The sequence below is a fragment of the Pygoscelis adeliae genome, unplaced genomic scaffold, assembly GCF_000699105.1.
Source record: "Pygoscelis adeliae isolate BGI_AS28 unplaced genomic scaffold, ASM69910v1 Scaffold270, whole genome shotgun sequence".
Taxonomy (NCBI): Eukaryota; Metazoa; Chordata; class Aves; order Sphenisciformes; family Spheniscidae; genus Pygoscelis; species Pygoscelis adeliae.
Window position 1 is genome coordinate 817,589 of NW_008823916.1, and position 13,057 is coordinate 830,645.

The 13,057-nt window shown below is 43.5% G+C and overlaps 1 protein-coding gene across 1 annotated transcript in view; it reads left to right on the plus strand.

Annotated features, from left to right (window-relative positions):
• Window positions 1-13,057, plus strand: part of PAPPA (pregnancy-associated plasma protein A, pappalysin 1) — a 179,641-nt gene that overhangs the window by 62,412 nt on the left and 104,172 nt on the right. Inside the window, exons 6-7 of the mRNA XM_009319278.1 lie at window positions 6,241-6,362; window positions 11,905-12,412. Of these exons, the coding sequence (XP_009317553.1) occupies window positions 6,241-6,362; window positions 11,905-12,412 (630 nt within the window). The remainder of the gene's footprint in view (window positions 1-6,240; window positions 6,363-11,904; window positions 12,413-13,057) is intronic.

Below are 13,057 nucleotides of genomic sequence, written 5' to 3' on the forward strand. Positions count from 1 at the left end.
ACCTATGGGCTTCAGCTCTGCCTGCACGTTCCCCTTCCTCCTCTTGCACGTTTCTTATGCAAGGACAAGGTGAATCTTGTTTCTACTCCCATGACAGCACAGAGCTCGTGGGCAGGGGAGTTTCACAGGGTGAGGAGGTGGCAGGGCCAGGGAGAGGGACAAATGCAGCCTCCTTCCCTGAGCTGCAGGTCTGAGATGGGAGCTGGGCAAGGGAGAGTCAAAGACCTAAAACCTTGAGTATCGTGCAAGTGTCATCTTGCTGCACCCTGAGTAGAGCATGTAGGTCAGAGTATGTGTGTGTGTTTGTGTCTGATAGGCATGCAGCTACATGGTACCAATAAAAATTAAATGAATGCAGGGCTCTGGGCAAGAGTTGCACCACATTGCAGTTCATAGCCAGGGCAACTCTACCCCAGGATGACCTGAGCATCTGGGTAGTTCATCTAAATACTCTTACGCAGCGCTTGGATGGGCTGCAGGAGCTATGGGAGTTCTAGCAGAGAACTTCCTAAATGATTGACCTTCTCGCATTACTGTTAACTCACTTTCCTTGTTTGCATGTCTTCTCCACTGTTTGCTTTGTTATTTTATAGAGAACAAACTTCAAGTGTCCTTCAGGACTGTAGCAGTATGTATCACAGGAGGCCAAATTTACAAGCGTATTAGCACCCAAAGAGCTGTCTCAGCACTGCTGCTGTGTTCAGTGAGAGCACCTTGAAAGCCACTGCCTTCATCAGGGATGAAACTCCTTCCAGCACTGCTAGGACACTGGCCATTTCAGTGGCCAGCTTGCAGTTTATCTGAGAAGGCAGATAGCTGTTATTTTCTGCTCAGATGAGATTTTCCACCTTTATTGCAGATTAATACGGGGAGCGCAATCAAATCATATTAGGAGTTGGTAAAGAGAGATCTTGTGCTCTGAACAGTATTTGTTTTAATTGCAGTTTTGCAACTGAATCTTTTTATTCCCTACGTGTGAAAAGGACTTACGTGAAGTTCTGAAAATTCAGAATTTTTTAGCCCATAATCATTTTTAGGTAAATTAAGTTTCTCCAATTTAATTTGGATTTCAGAAGATACTTATTGTATGTTAAATAAATACCATCTGCCTCTTAAAACACATTGATGCAGAGTTAATTGTTATGTAACCAAATATGTCTTTATTACATATTTCTCATAACTCAATCAATATGTTCTTAATAACCCCTAGTTAGATGCTTCTTAAATAACATACAGTGGATAGCCTGCTAAATCTAAAATTTCATAACAGAGTTATCATATGTTAAATAAATAGTGATTTTCTAGAAAAAAAAAAATCCTTTGGGTTTTCAAATCTGTGTGCTCAGTATTACTGAAGAGATTTAAAGAGACAGCCTCAAATACTTTGAGTCCAATTCCTTGTTAAAATGAGATTCCCAATGCTAACAGATACAGAAATGTTGCTGTGACCATTTAAAAATGTCACTGAAATATATAAATGATCCTGTCTAAAACATGCCCAAATTTCTGATATATTAATCAAAACAAGGATGATAGTAGTATTATAGCAACTAATACTGGAAAAGCTCACGTGCTGAACTTCCAGTACCGATGTGTCCAGCACTGCTTGGTTAGAGATACATGCCTGTATCAATTTGTAAAATTGGGTCACTGTGCAAGACAAGTAGGAGGTAAAATTGGCCAAGTATAATCTTATCTGTGTGTGGGAATACTGTAAATCTTTGCAGATATTTTTACACAAAGTGCACACCATGGCCCAAATTTTACTTGCCTCACTTGAATGAATAAACTCATTCACTTCAATGGGACTATTCATGTAAAAAACAGAAGACTGATACTCAACTGCTGAGTGCCTTGGGCCTGGTTTTTAATGCACAGAGGCCCCTTCCATGCTGTTTTGACAGTGTAAAAGGGCCTTAAAAGGATGAATGGCTCTGGCTACATTAGCAAGTATTGTGGCCCAATATAAGTAGATCTCTAGCGCAAAACAGTTGTTAATGAAGACCTGACGTCAACACTGTAGGGGTCTGGGGGGGGTTGTTTCAGCCTAGCTCTAGCCTGGCCCCATGGCATCAGCAGTTGGAGCGCATCAGGTGTGGTCCTGGAACACATCTCCACTCTGGTTTCAGGCAAAACTGGGTCCAGCTTCCATGCCCCAGGACTGCTCCGAGTGCTGTAAGTGGGGAGGATGAAGAGTTTCACTTCAAAAGCTTGCTCCTGATCCAAATTACAATGCTACTGTAGGAGCACTCAGTGTAACTCAAGTTCCTTTTATGTCCCTTTTATTCTCTCACTTCGTGCATAGGCAGTGACCTCTGCTTAATGAAAGTCAGGAAGGGAAAATTTAGCCTTGTGTTTAAAAATGTAGCACTGGGCTGGCTGTATCTGTGGGTGAGGTCCTGACAGGTCTGCGGTTGAAGGGAGATGAAGCATGGAAATAAAGACCGTGTGCCTTTTCCCTGTGTAGATGCAACTTTGCCACAGGTGCCACAGTATTAGGTGCTTTTCTCTTAGGGCCTCAGTTCTAGGAATTACATGATTAATTATGTGGATTTGGGGACAGAGAATACTGCTAACTCATAGTTCTTGTAAATTTGGGGTTGGCTATCCTGTGTCCTCACACCTTGGCAAGAATAGCTACATGAGCTGTGCACAGAAGTAAAATCTTCTTCCTGACAGACCGTCCTTACCTGTTTAGTGTGTTCAATTGATGTCTGCTATATTACTCTAGAGAGTCATTTACCTGCACATAAGTTTGCCAACATGTGTTTGACCCTAAACTCCAGCAGCTGGTTGAGCTTCTAAACATCTCTAATAATCAAATATATCAAGAACCAGCATTTCTTCTTGTAGCTACTACACACAGGATTGGAATACTTACCATTCTCCACCCTCCCATTAAAAAAAAGGCACGAAAAATGTCACATGTGCATATAATAATATGTAATAATAAAATAATAATAGAGCCAACAAAACAAGTGAAAACAAGTGGGAAAAAGAAAACTCTATTCATTTCCTGACTGCATCTATTAGATGCGTTCATCTGCTGTCGCTAAGCATCCATTCATGTGCCTCCTGTTTGATATGCATAGGCAGGATGTAAACAGTTATTGTAATAGGGCTCTGCCGCAAATTCTGCTTGGACAGAAAACTTTGAATGCATCTGCTCTTCCAAGTTTTCATTGAGGTGACTGCATTAATTTCCATGAATCTGATGCTATCTCATTCTTAGCAAGCAAATATTTCAGTCAGTATGGTGTCCCAGATCTAGATGGCTGGGCTTGATAATCACTTGCTTAAACCTTGCTGGAAAGTTTCAGTGCCTTGGAGGGGAGAGCACCAATTCTGAATTTCAAGTAAGCAGATACAATTTAGTCTGAAAACAGGCACTCTGCTGAAAGGAATGTCAGATTTTTACTGGTTTTGAGTTGCCCACTGAACTGATGCTGGCGCTGAAGAGAATTGTTGGTTTTTCACTAGTAATCTTTAGATTTAGAATCCACTTCACTGAAATATGCTGTAGGAATGAATTCCTCCTGCGCTCTGAACTTCATAAGCTGGAATTTCCCCAGTACTTGGCTTATTAGAAAACAGAGAAGTCTAGATTTTCCATTACCCTGCATTTTGGGGAGTCATGTGCACCAGTGTATAAGGTGTCAGATATGCTATCGTTCCTAATTAATAGTGTTTTGAACCAATTTACGCTCATTTTGTCTTGATGTCAGTGGCTGCATAAGGGGTAAGGATCCGGCTTAGATTTTCATAAGCCTGTAAATGCGATTCCATAATTAGTTTTGACATTCATGGCTGTTCGTAGGATTTGTGTGCAAGAGTCTGCAGACCAAAAACTTTAACCCAGGAGTCATCCCCTGTGTAACGCCTTTCAGCCAGTGGAGTTACATCAGCGTTGAGTTTGGCTCCCAAATTGGAAAAGTAAAAAGAGAAAGTTTGCTCATAGCCTTTCCCACATGATGCTCCTTGTGATTTCTCTTACCTCCAAGTCCTTGCTGGTAAAAGGAAATGTTTGTCCATAAGCCTACAGCTTTTTCCACCATGGCAGCCTGTGATGAAATTGTATAGCTGCTAATTTGAGTAAAAAGCAGTCCTAATTGTGGAAACTTGGCTTTGAAAGCCCTGTCCTCATCCAGGACCAAGCGCTAATGCAGGAGTCTCTTTGTAAAGAAACTGAAAGATTATTATTGCAGGGACTTCTATCCTGACCGTTGGTGGATGTGTCTGAAAAACAACTGCACAATAATAATTCTACGTTTTGGTTTCTCAGTACCTTTTATTCTGGATTCTTGAATTTTTTCACATATATTATTTAAGCCAGCTGAATTAGACACTTAAACCACTGCTAAAAAGACAGCCGAGAAATGAAATAGAGAAGCAGTGTCATACCAATAGTGCAGGTGGGTGAAATGAAACAGAGAGAAAAGTTAATCACAACATGCCCAAATGTCTTCATTACCAGTGTTAATGGTAATGAACAAAAAGACTCCTTGCACAAAAAGATTGTGCAAGGAAGAGGAGGGCACCTTTGCCTCCCTCCTCTTTATTCTACCCCATTGCCACATTTTATTCTTCAGATGTTTTCAGCAGGTGCATCTCTTTCTGCACTGTCTGTGGGTTCAATCATTTACCGTCTCTTTGTAGGGGTGGCTGTGGGCCATATTGAAATGGATACGAGTTTTACCACCGATTTCATTCCAAGTCCCCCCTGTTGACAATCCCTGCTTCCGCCTAATTAAGCCAACAGAAAGTTGACTTTCAAATAGATCTCTGTCAACAAATAGGAGATGCTAAGCTGTGGAGCAGCTGAGCATGTGTCGTCCCTGCCACCAAAGGCAAAGGAGATCGCACAGCCTGGGGGGGCTGTGAGAGTAAATTTACAGTCCCCGTGTCCTCGCTGAGGATCCAAAATAATTTCTGCCTGGGGATCACAGTGCCCTTCGCAAAGCAGTGCTGAAATAAATTGCGCAATGGGAGATGGTTAAAATTTGCATAGCTGATTATAATAATTGATGACTCAATCCATACTTACTTGGGTAGCTTAGAGAGTACATTATGTGTTACGCAGAAATTGTTTGCCTAAAACTTCTGTCCTTTCCTAGGTGCATTTAATCGTAAAGATAAATAATTTTTTCCTCTCACTTTGAGTGGGCAGCATTCCTTAAAGGAGAACAATGAATTCTGAATAATAAGCAACTTACTGAGATGAATAACCACACATTCTGGGTCATACACGGTTCCAAATTTTGTGACCCCGAGGAGCGCAGGCCTGAACTGTGTGAGTTGCATCCTCAGGTGATATAAATCAGCTTAATGTTATGGAAGGTATTAGAGTTACTCCAGTCTACATCAGCTTAAACCCTGATCTTGTGAATGTATTAGCAAAAATATTTGTGAATCAGTGTTTAACCACTTCTGCTGATAGTACTTTATTGACAGTAGCTGGTATTAGATATATTGTGTAGGTGAAGTAATGTTGGCGGTGGGCAGTGAAGTGCCTTTTTTAATGCCATGTCATGCCATATGATGGCCTGGAGCCATAAGATGTTCCAGTTGAGAAAGAGCCATCCATTGGTGCCAAAGCTGCCAGGTAACGAACCCAGTTTCCCCTGCAAAAAGGATTAAGGGCATGTTCTTTTCTGTATGTTCATAACCCACCCCTTTTCCGGGCTTGTAATGATCTGGGCTGTGACACACCTCCAAAAGCAGGTCCTTGCATACTCAGCAAAGCTGAGCTTTGCAGAGCAGCTCTGCCTGATGTTCTCAGAGCCTGGGACTTTGCCCTCTCCTCTAATCACCACTAAGCCCAAGACCTTCACAGTCCTGAAGATACCACAAGTTCAAGCAATAAATCCATGGTAGGAGCAGAAATAGATCTGAAATCTCCTGAGGCCTGTTTCTTTTCTCTAACCACTAAGCAACACATATTTTCTTTCGTCAGGGTTTGATCCAGTTGTAGTGCAGGGAAAAAAAAAAAAGATATAGCTGAGTGTGATTTCACAGGTTGCTGTCATTTTGTGTTGGATGGCGGACTCACAGATGCCGTCTGTGCAGGCCGTTAGCCCAAACCTACAGAAGGTCAGCGTCAGAAAACACTCTTGTCAGTGCTGCGAAAAGAGGGTTAAGTGGAACTGAATTCTAAGTCTTATTGCTTTTAATATAGTTGAATAAGCAGCTCATTCAGCTGTTACTAAGTTGGTGTGTTTTCCTGTTTTCCTGGCCTCCTAGAGAAGTGGGATCAGCATGTGATCTGTGTGCGGAAGGAAGAGTCCTGGTGCAATACGCCTTCAGCGCCTCTTCCCCGATGCCCTGCGATCCCTCGGGGCACTGGAGCCCGCGGGAAGCAGAAGGTGAGTCACAGGGCTGGGGACAAAGACGTGGCGGGGGAGAAGACGGGCCAGAGCAGAAGGAGAGCCACAGAGACAGTGGAAAAATCTGGGAGAGGGTGACTGATTATACCTGTATGTAGCATGAACAAAACTAGAGGACAGATGAATACACTGTACCCTGAAGTAATGCCACTGGCTGAAATACCTGTGTTTTGGCCCCCACGTCCTGATCCTGCCCATGAATTAAATGAATTCCGGGAGCTGAACCTGAATTTCAGAAAGCAGTGGAGTGCCAAGAAATGCTGACCATTCACATCTGCCAGATGAATTCCTCAGGGGAGCCGCTTACTCCTTCTACTCCAACTCTGAAAGTGAAGAATTACATGTTATTTATTTGGGCCTGATTTCTGCTGCCCTTGCATTGAATAGAAGCAGGCTGCACCAGCAGACACGCTGAAAGGAGTGGAGATTGCCCTTTGGGCAAGTACTCTGCAGCATGAACGCAGGTGACTACGTCAAGCCCAGTCTAGTTCAGGGTGTTATGCAAGTCATTCTTACTGCTTCTCTTAGAGCATGTTGGAGGGAGAATGGTCTGCAGAGCTGGTCGTACAATGCCATTAGAGCTCCATCATTAACTCTTTTCCATACGTACCTTCCATTATGTAAGTAGGTGGATGTGGTAGAGCATGTTTAAGACTATACCAGGCAGAGGTCAGCAATCGCAAGTTACGGTTTGGAAAGAGCAGAATATTATTTCAATCTGTCTATCGCGAGCTATTCCTTTGGGAGCAGCACACTCTGGGCCCGGACTTCACCGAAAACACAGGTGGGCTCACTGAACTCAAAGGCCAATCTGGATTTTGCAAACTCATACAAATACCTCCTTACATTAAGGGCTTCTCTGTCCTGCAGCTAGAGTACATGGGAGTTAGTTATTCTCCAAAGAAGATTATTTGTAAGCTAATATGGTGATATATGCAGTGCTGGCACCCAGGAGCCCTCCCTAGTCCTAAGGTCAGCGTGTGCAGCAAGCTGTCCCCCCGCTGTGTGACAGGACAAGATGCGTGGGCAAGTGTCCTGTGCCCTGCACACCCATCTCCCAGGGTGGGGGCCCAACAGAGATTGCAGTTCACTCCAAGTCACCCCCCAGGTTTGGACATCCAAGGGCCAAGGCTGCCGGGCACAGCGCAGAGGGCACCTGCCCCTTGGGTGGATGTTGTTGAAGAGTTTCGACCTGGGAAGCAGCGCTCCGGCAACGAGTGTGACTGGATTATCAAGTAAACAGGATTAGCAAAGTTTGGATCGCTTGCAGTAGTAGTGCAGGGTGGAAAGTGGAATTTCCACTTAGCCAAGGATTACAAGACTTTGAAACCTGGTTTCATTTGGAACAGAACCTGAAAGTTTTGAAATTCTTTATGAGGGAAAATTAAAAGAAAAAAGTGTTTGAGGCTGGCCAAAATGTTTTGTTTAGCTCATATAATTCCTCTTTCGTGAACTTTGGTTAAATTATGACATTTGAAAATATCCCCTTTTAGTATATAATCTAATTTTAATATCAAGTGTTTCAAGGTGCAAACTGAAACTATTTCTTCCAAAAATGTCAAAACACAATGTTCCAATATTGTTAGAACTTTCTTCCCATTTTCCCTTCCAGAATAAATTTTTTGCCAAATAAACCAAATTTTGCAAAGTGTTTTGATTTTTGAAAGAACTGCATATTCCATTGAGATAAGCTGTTCCGTCAAAATTTCTCCGACGAGCTCTGATTTGAAAACTTCTAGATCTCACACGTCTTGCCAGCGGCATCATTCCTAGAGAAACTAAGCTACTCTAAGATTTATTACTCAGCTGCATTTTGCATTTAATTTCCTCTTCTTACAGTGTGTGCCTGCATGTTCTTAACTATGAAGGGTGCAGTCTGATCCTTATCTGTCTCATTCAATTGCTGTTGTGCCATTGCTCTGGAAAGAAAATTTGGGAATCCTATCCTCTTACTACGTTAATAAGTTGTCTCCACTTTAGGGTAGAAAATATACCAAGTGTATGGTATTTGTTGCTCTGTAATTTTCTGTCATCACTACCACACTCCCTGACATTCAGGATCTCTGCCTATTTGCACTTGGTCTGAGTTACAAATAGCACAGTTAGATCATTGTCTGGCTTCTTTAATTGTCTATCTGTGAGTACTCAAGCATGCAAGCTTTAAATTCACTTTCTGCAAGCGTTCGTGTGTGTAAATCTCCACTGCTTGAATGTTCATGGAAAGTGAATACAGAGAGGCATAAGCATGGCCAAAATGAACTCATTTTAAAATTTGAGACGACACTCATGGAAAATGTTTCGTAGTACTCATCCAGCTTCTTACCAGAAAACCACATTTCTCACGTGCCTCTGAAGCAGCTCTGAACCTGGTTGGTCTGATTTCATTTTCCTGAGGTCTCATAGCATTGTTACGCTGCACAGTTACCCCAGGTAGCTGACACCAGCTGTGGTCTGGAGTACGTGTGAGCCGTGCCCACTGCAAAACTCTGCCATGGGGACTGTGTCCTTCCTAGCGCCCTGCCTGTGCCCAAGCGTGGTGGGATCCAACCCCCCGGGCTGAGACATTTTGTGATTCTTTCTCAGCCAGTTGTGCCCCTTGTGTGAGTGGCTGTTTGCTCCTCAGCTGCAGCTGTGGGAAGTCACTGGAGGTCAGGCAGTTCTGATTTACTCTTTACCTTCACTGTGGAGCAAGAAAGCTCTAACCTACCTGGATTCGCAACCAGCAACACCAGCTAGATAAAAAAACCTTACAGCACCTCCACAACTCTGTCAAAGGGGTTTTTTATATATGAAACGTGATTTCGGCTCAAACCCAAGTAAGTACCTTTGCTTACTGTGCAATAGATGCATATATCAGTCAATTCCTACTGCCTGGTTCACTATTGGCTAAAAGAAGTGTGAGAATATAATAAAAAGTCTTCCTGCCTTAGGCTGCTTTAGTGCCCTGCCTTTCCCAGTGGCCGATATTTCGCTCGAGGGCTATTCATTCTGTATTTGCAAGTGGAATTGTCTCAGTTGGACATTAGAATCCCACTGGATGGTCCCTTTGTCTTGACCACGTAAGAAATGTGGCAGGTGAGTTGTAGTTGTGACAGCGGCTGCATCCCGAGAGGCTGCCGATCCCAGCTGGCCTCCCCGTACAAGTGTGGCAAGTCTCTGTCCATGTGCCAGGGCAAACGAGGGGCATTCATCCCAGCCACTTCACTTAACTGCATGACCCACCAGGCTGTGGCTGATGTTTTTGGGGAAGCCTCCCTCCCAGCCTACCATCCTTGCTCTCTAACCAGGAGATGGGATTCGACTTCTCCTCACAAAACTCACATTTGCATTTTGTTTGTATTAGGCAAGACATGGTGTTGTATGAGGTGCTGTTCTGTGACTGATCTTCTGACGATCTCATAACCCAAAGCATTTTCAGAACCTGAGTGCAGAGGGGCAGCATAACTACTACACCATTTCTTTTTATATACAAGTATTTGTAATTGTCATAGTATTTACCCATCTCTAGATATCTAGAGTTACATGGAATAAGGTTTCCATCCTCTTCCACAATTAAATGAATGTTTCTTACGCAGGTCTAAGTGTTTCATGATATTTAAGAAAGGGTCTCTATCTCAACTTCATTGAGGTTTTTAGTCTATGGATGACTACAATCAAGCTCCCATTTTGGAGTAATGATCTGCATTAAACTCCCTGGAGGCTGAGTCTGTCGTGTAACTCCGGGGATCACACCCGGATCTACAAAAACATGTAGGTTTGTTCAATATTTAAGTCTTACAGAGGCCTTGAACTGGCAGAGGTGAATTTGCAGGAACCCAAGTGGAGACCACATTTGAAAACGTACTAGGCTGTGAGCCATTAATCAACTCCATTTTCTATCTGCGAGGTGGCAGACGGCAAGATTCACAGATCTTTCCAAAGCCCTCTGAGATTCTAGGGTTAAAAAACACCTTTGCAGGGCTGCAGTCAGGAGCTTGCTGTGAGTCTGCAAGAAAGTCATCGGAGGGCCCAGCCAAGCACATGCGGATGGCAGCGAATGTTGTAAGATAACGTGAGTCAAATGGGGTATTTGCTACTCAGAATGATTATACACAGTACTTGCAAGCTTGCCAGGGGGAAAAACTTGAGCATGTTAAATGGAACTCTGGCTTTCTTCAAAATATATCGCTGCTGTGGTCTCTCCAGATGCTGAGGTTAGTGGCATTCCCACTATGCCGTGGCACGCGAGGAGGAGAGGAGGCCTATGGGGTATGTGTGGGTGAGGGAGAAGCGTTAAACGTTGTGCATCTGCAGGACAATTGCGTTGGATCGCGGGGAAGACTGCCTGAGATACCAGGAAATCTATTCTGCATCTGGGTTCATTTGGTATGAACAGGAGAATTCCCTGTGCTGTTTTTCCTTGAAAAAAGAGGCACGTTTCTAACACTTAATTGGATCATAGACAATAAGAATAACCTTCACACATTGCCCTTTTCTCTTTAAATTAGTACTGATGTCCTGTTTGTTCATGTTTGCCCAGTGCTTTTTCTTGCTTTCTTCCTCAGTTGCAAACAGCTGTGCTCTCTTTTTTTTCTCTGCCTTCTCCATTTCTCTCCTCGTTACCTTTCTTTATCTTTACTTTTCCCTTTCTTCTTTTCCGTACTTTGCCTTCTCCCTGTCCTGCTTACTCCCTTTTTGTGTGATTATTTGGGAAGGAAGAGGGAATTTATAGCTCTCACTGGATTCTGTTACCAACTGTTCCACCCATCTGACCTCTCTGGATCTTGCAGTCCATGACTCCGTGCCAAATTGTAATGTTACCATAGTATTTGGGATCCCAGCAAGCATTGTGGCTTTCATTAATTTTTAGTAATACCTCCCATGTAGTTGAACATAGCCAGCAGTGAGAAATGTAAAAGTACAAGTGCCTGTTGTTTCATCACAACGAGCGCAAAGAGACAGCTCAGACCTGTGTTCCATGTGCCTCCAAAAAAAGAGGTCTTGCACAACATGCTAGATTAGCCTATAAATGGCATAGGAGTGGCCCCTCAACAGCACAGTGCAACAGCTTCTTGGAATCGGCGAAAGCTCTTTTCTTGTCTTTGTTAAAGAGAAAAAGGTTGTATTTTAGAGTGAGAGGCAAGGGAATAAGTAGGAGCACCGGAGGTGAACTGAAAGCAAAGTGACTCTGTTTATCAGGTAAAGTACCAAGTAGAAGGGGTAGAAAATACCATTGTTAGGCACAGGGGAAGGCACTAGAAATAGGAAATACAGGACCAGATGCACTGGCACAGTGTGTGTTGTGTGGTGTCCAGTCCAGCTGGGCACTTAAATTGGGTTTGCGTCTCACCCGGCCAGGAGACGTTGGCGTTATATTCTTCCTCTCCATGCTGGCCATGCCTGTTCTGCTCAAGTAAATAATTAGTTTTCTGGACAGATATGTTCTCCTGCCACCAGTTTGTCTTTCAAGACTGATGCCAATGATAACCCATGTTGTCTAACTTCTGTTGTGCCCTGTCTTTGCTTCCTTCTTTCCTTCCAGGGCACCCTGATGTTGAGCAGCCTTGTAAATCCAGTGTCAGAACATGGAGTCCCAACTCGGCAGTCAACCAACACACAGTGCCCCCAGCCTGTCCCGAGCCTCAGGGCTGCTACCTGCAGCTGGAGTTTCGTTATCCCCTGACTCCAGAGTCCCTCACAGTTTGGGTGACATTTGTTTCCCCAGACTGGGACTCCAGCGGAGCTGTGAATGACATCAAGTTGCTCACCATCAGTGGGAAGAACATTTCTCTCGGACCGCAGAATGTCTTCTGCGACATCCCATTGACCATAAAGCTGGATGCGGGACAAGTGGGCGAGGAGGTGTACGGGATCCAGGTCTACACTCTGGATGAGCACCTGGAAATTGATGCTGCCATGCTGAGCTCTGTCCCCCACAGCACGCTGTGCACGGACTGCAAACCCATCCAGTACAAAGTGGTTCGGGACCCTCCTTTCCAGTCTGGATCTCCAGTTGTCATCTCAAACCTCAGCAGGAGATTTGTCGACACGTAAGTACTGCTTTCCAGAGAGCTGAGTAGACTTGTTCAGAGAAAAACAATAACCCGTTCTTCTCATCCTGTTAATGTCCAGCATCACAATTGATTGTTAGTATTTTGAACTGCATAGGTGTACCAAGTATCACCAAGAGAGGATATTCTCATAGTTTCTCTCTGGAACCAGAAGCATCGCACTCAGGTGAAATAGCCTGAGATTTCACAGATAGTTTTTGAGAAATTTCCAGGCTACTTGTGCAGAGATGTGAAATTCAGGCTTTGCTTAACCAGAAAGGATATTGCAAACTACGTGAGCTATAAGTTAAATGTTTAAGATAACCTAAATGAGGACCTCTGGAGTAACATGGTCATCATTTCCTTAGAAATCTTTTGAAAGTAATATTTTGATGGAGAAGGAGACTGAATGGCTTTCAGTGCTGGAGCACCAATTAACTGCTAAAGAAAGAATGCAAAAAAATACACTTGCATGTTAAGGTATATAAAGGTATTTCAACCACTTTCATTTTCTGCTTTCGTGTGTCACTAAAACAAATTTGTGTTGGAGTGGGATTGTTCTAACATAGTAATGCGCTAGTTTGTTTTAGGGACTGAGTTTCATCCCAGATGCAGTTACGCTTATCTAGTCAAGGAACGTATGAT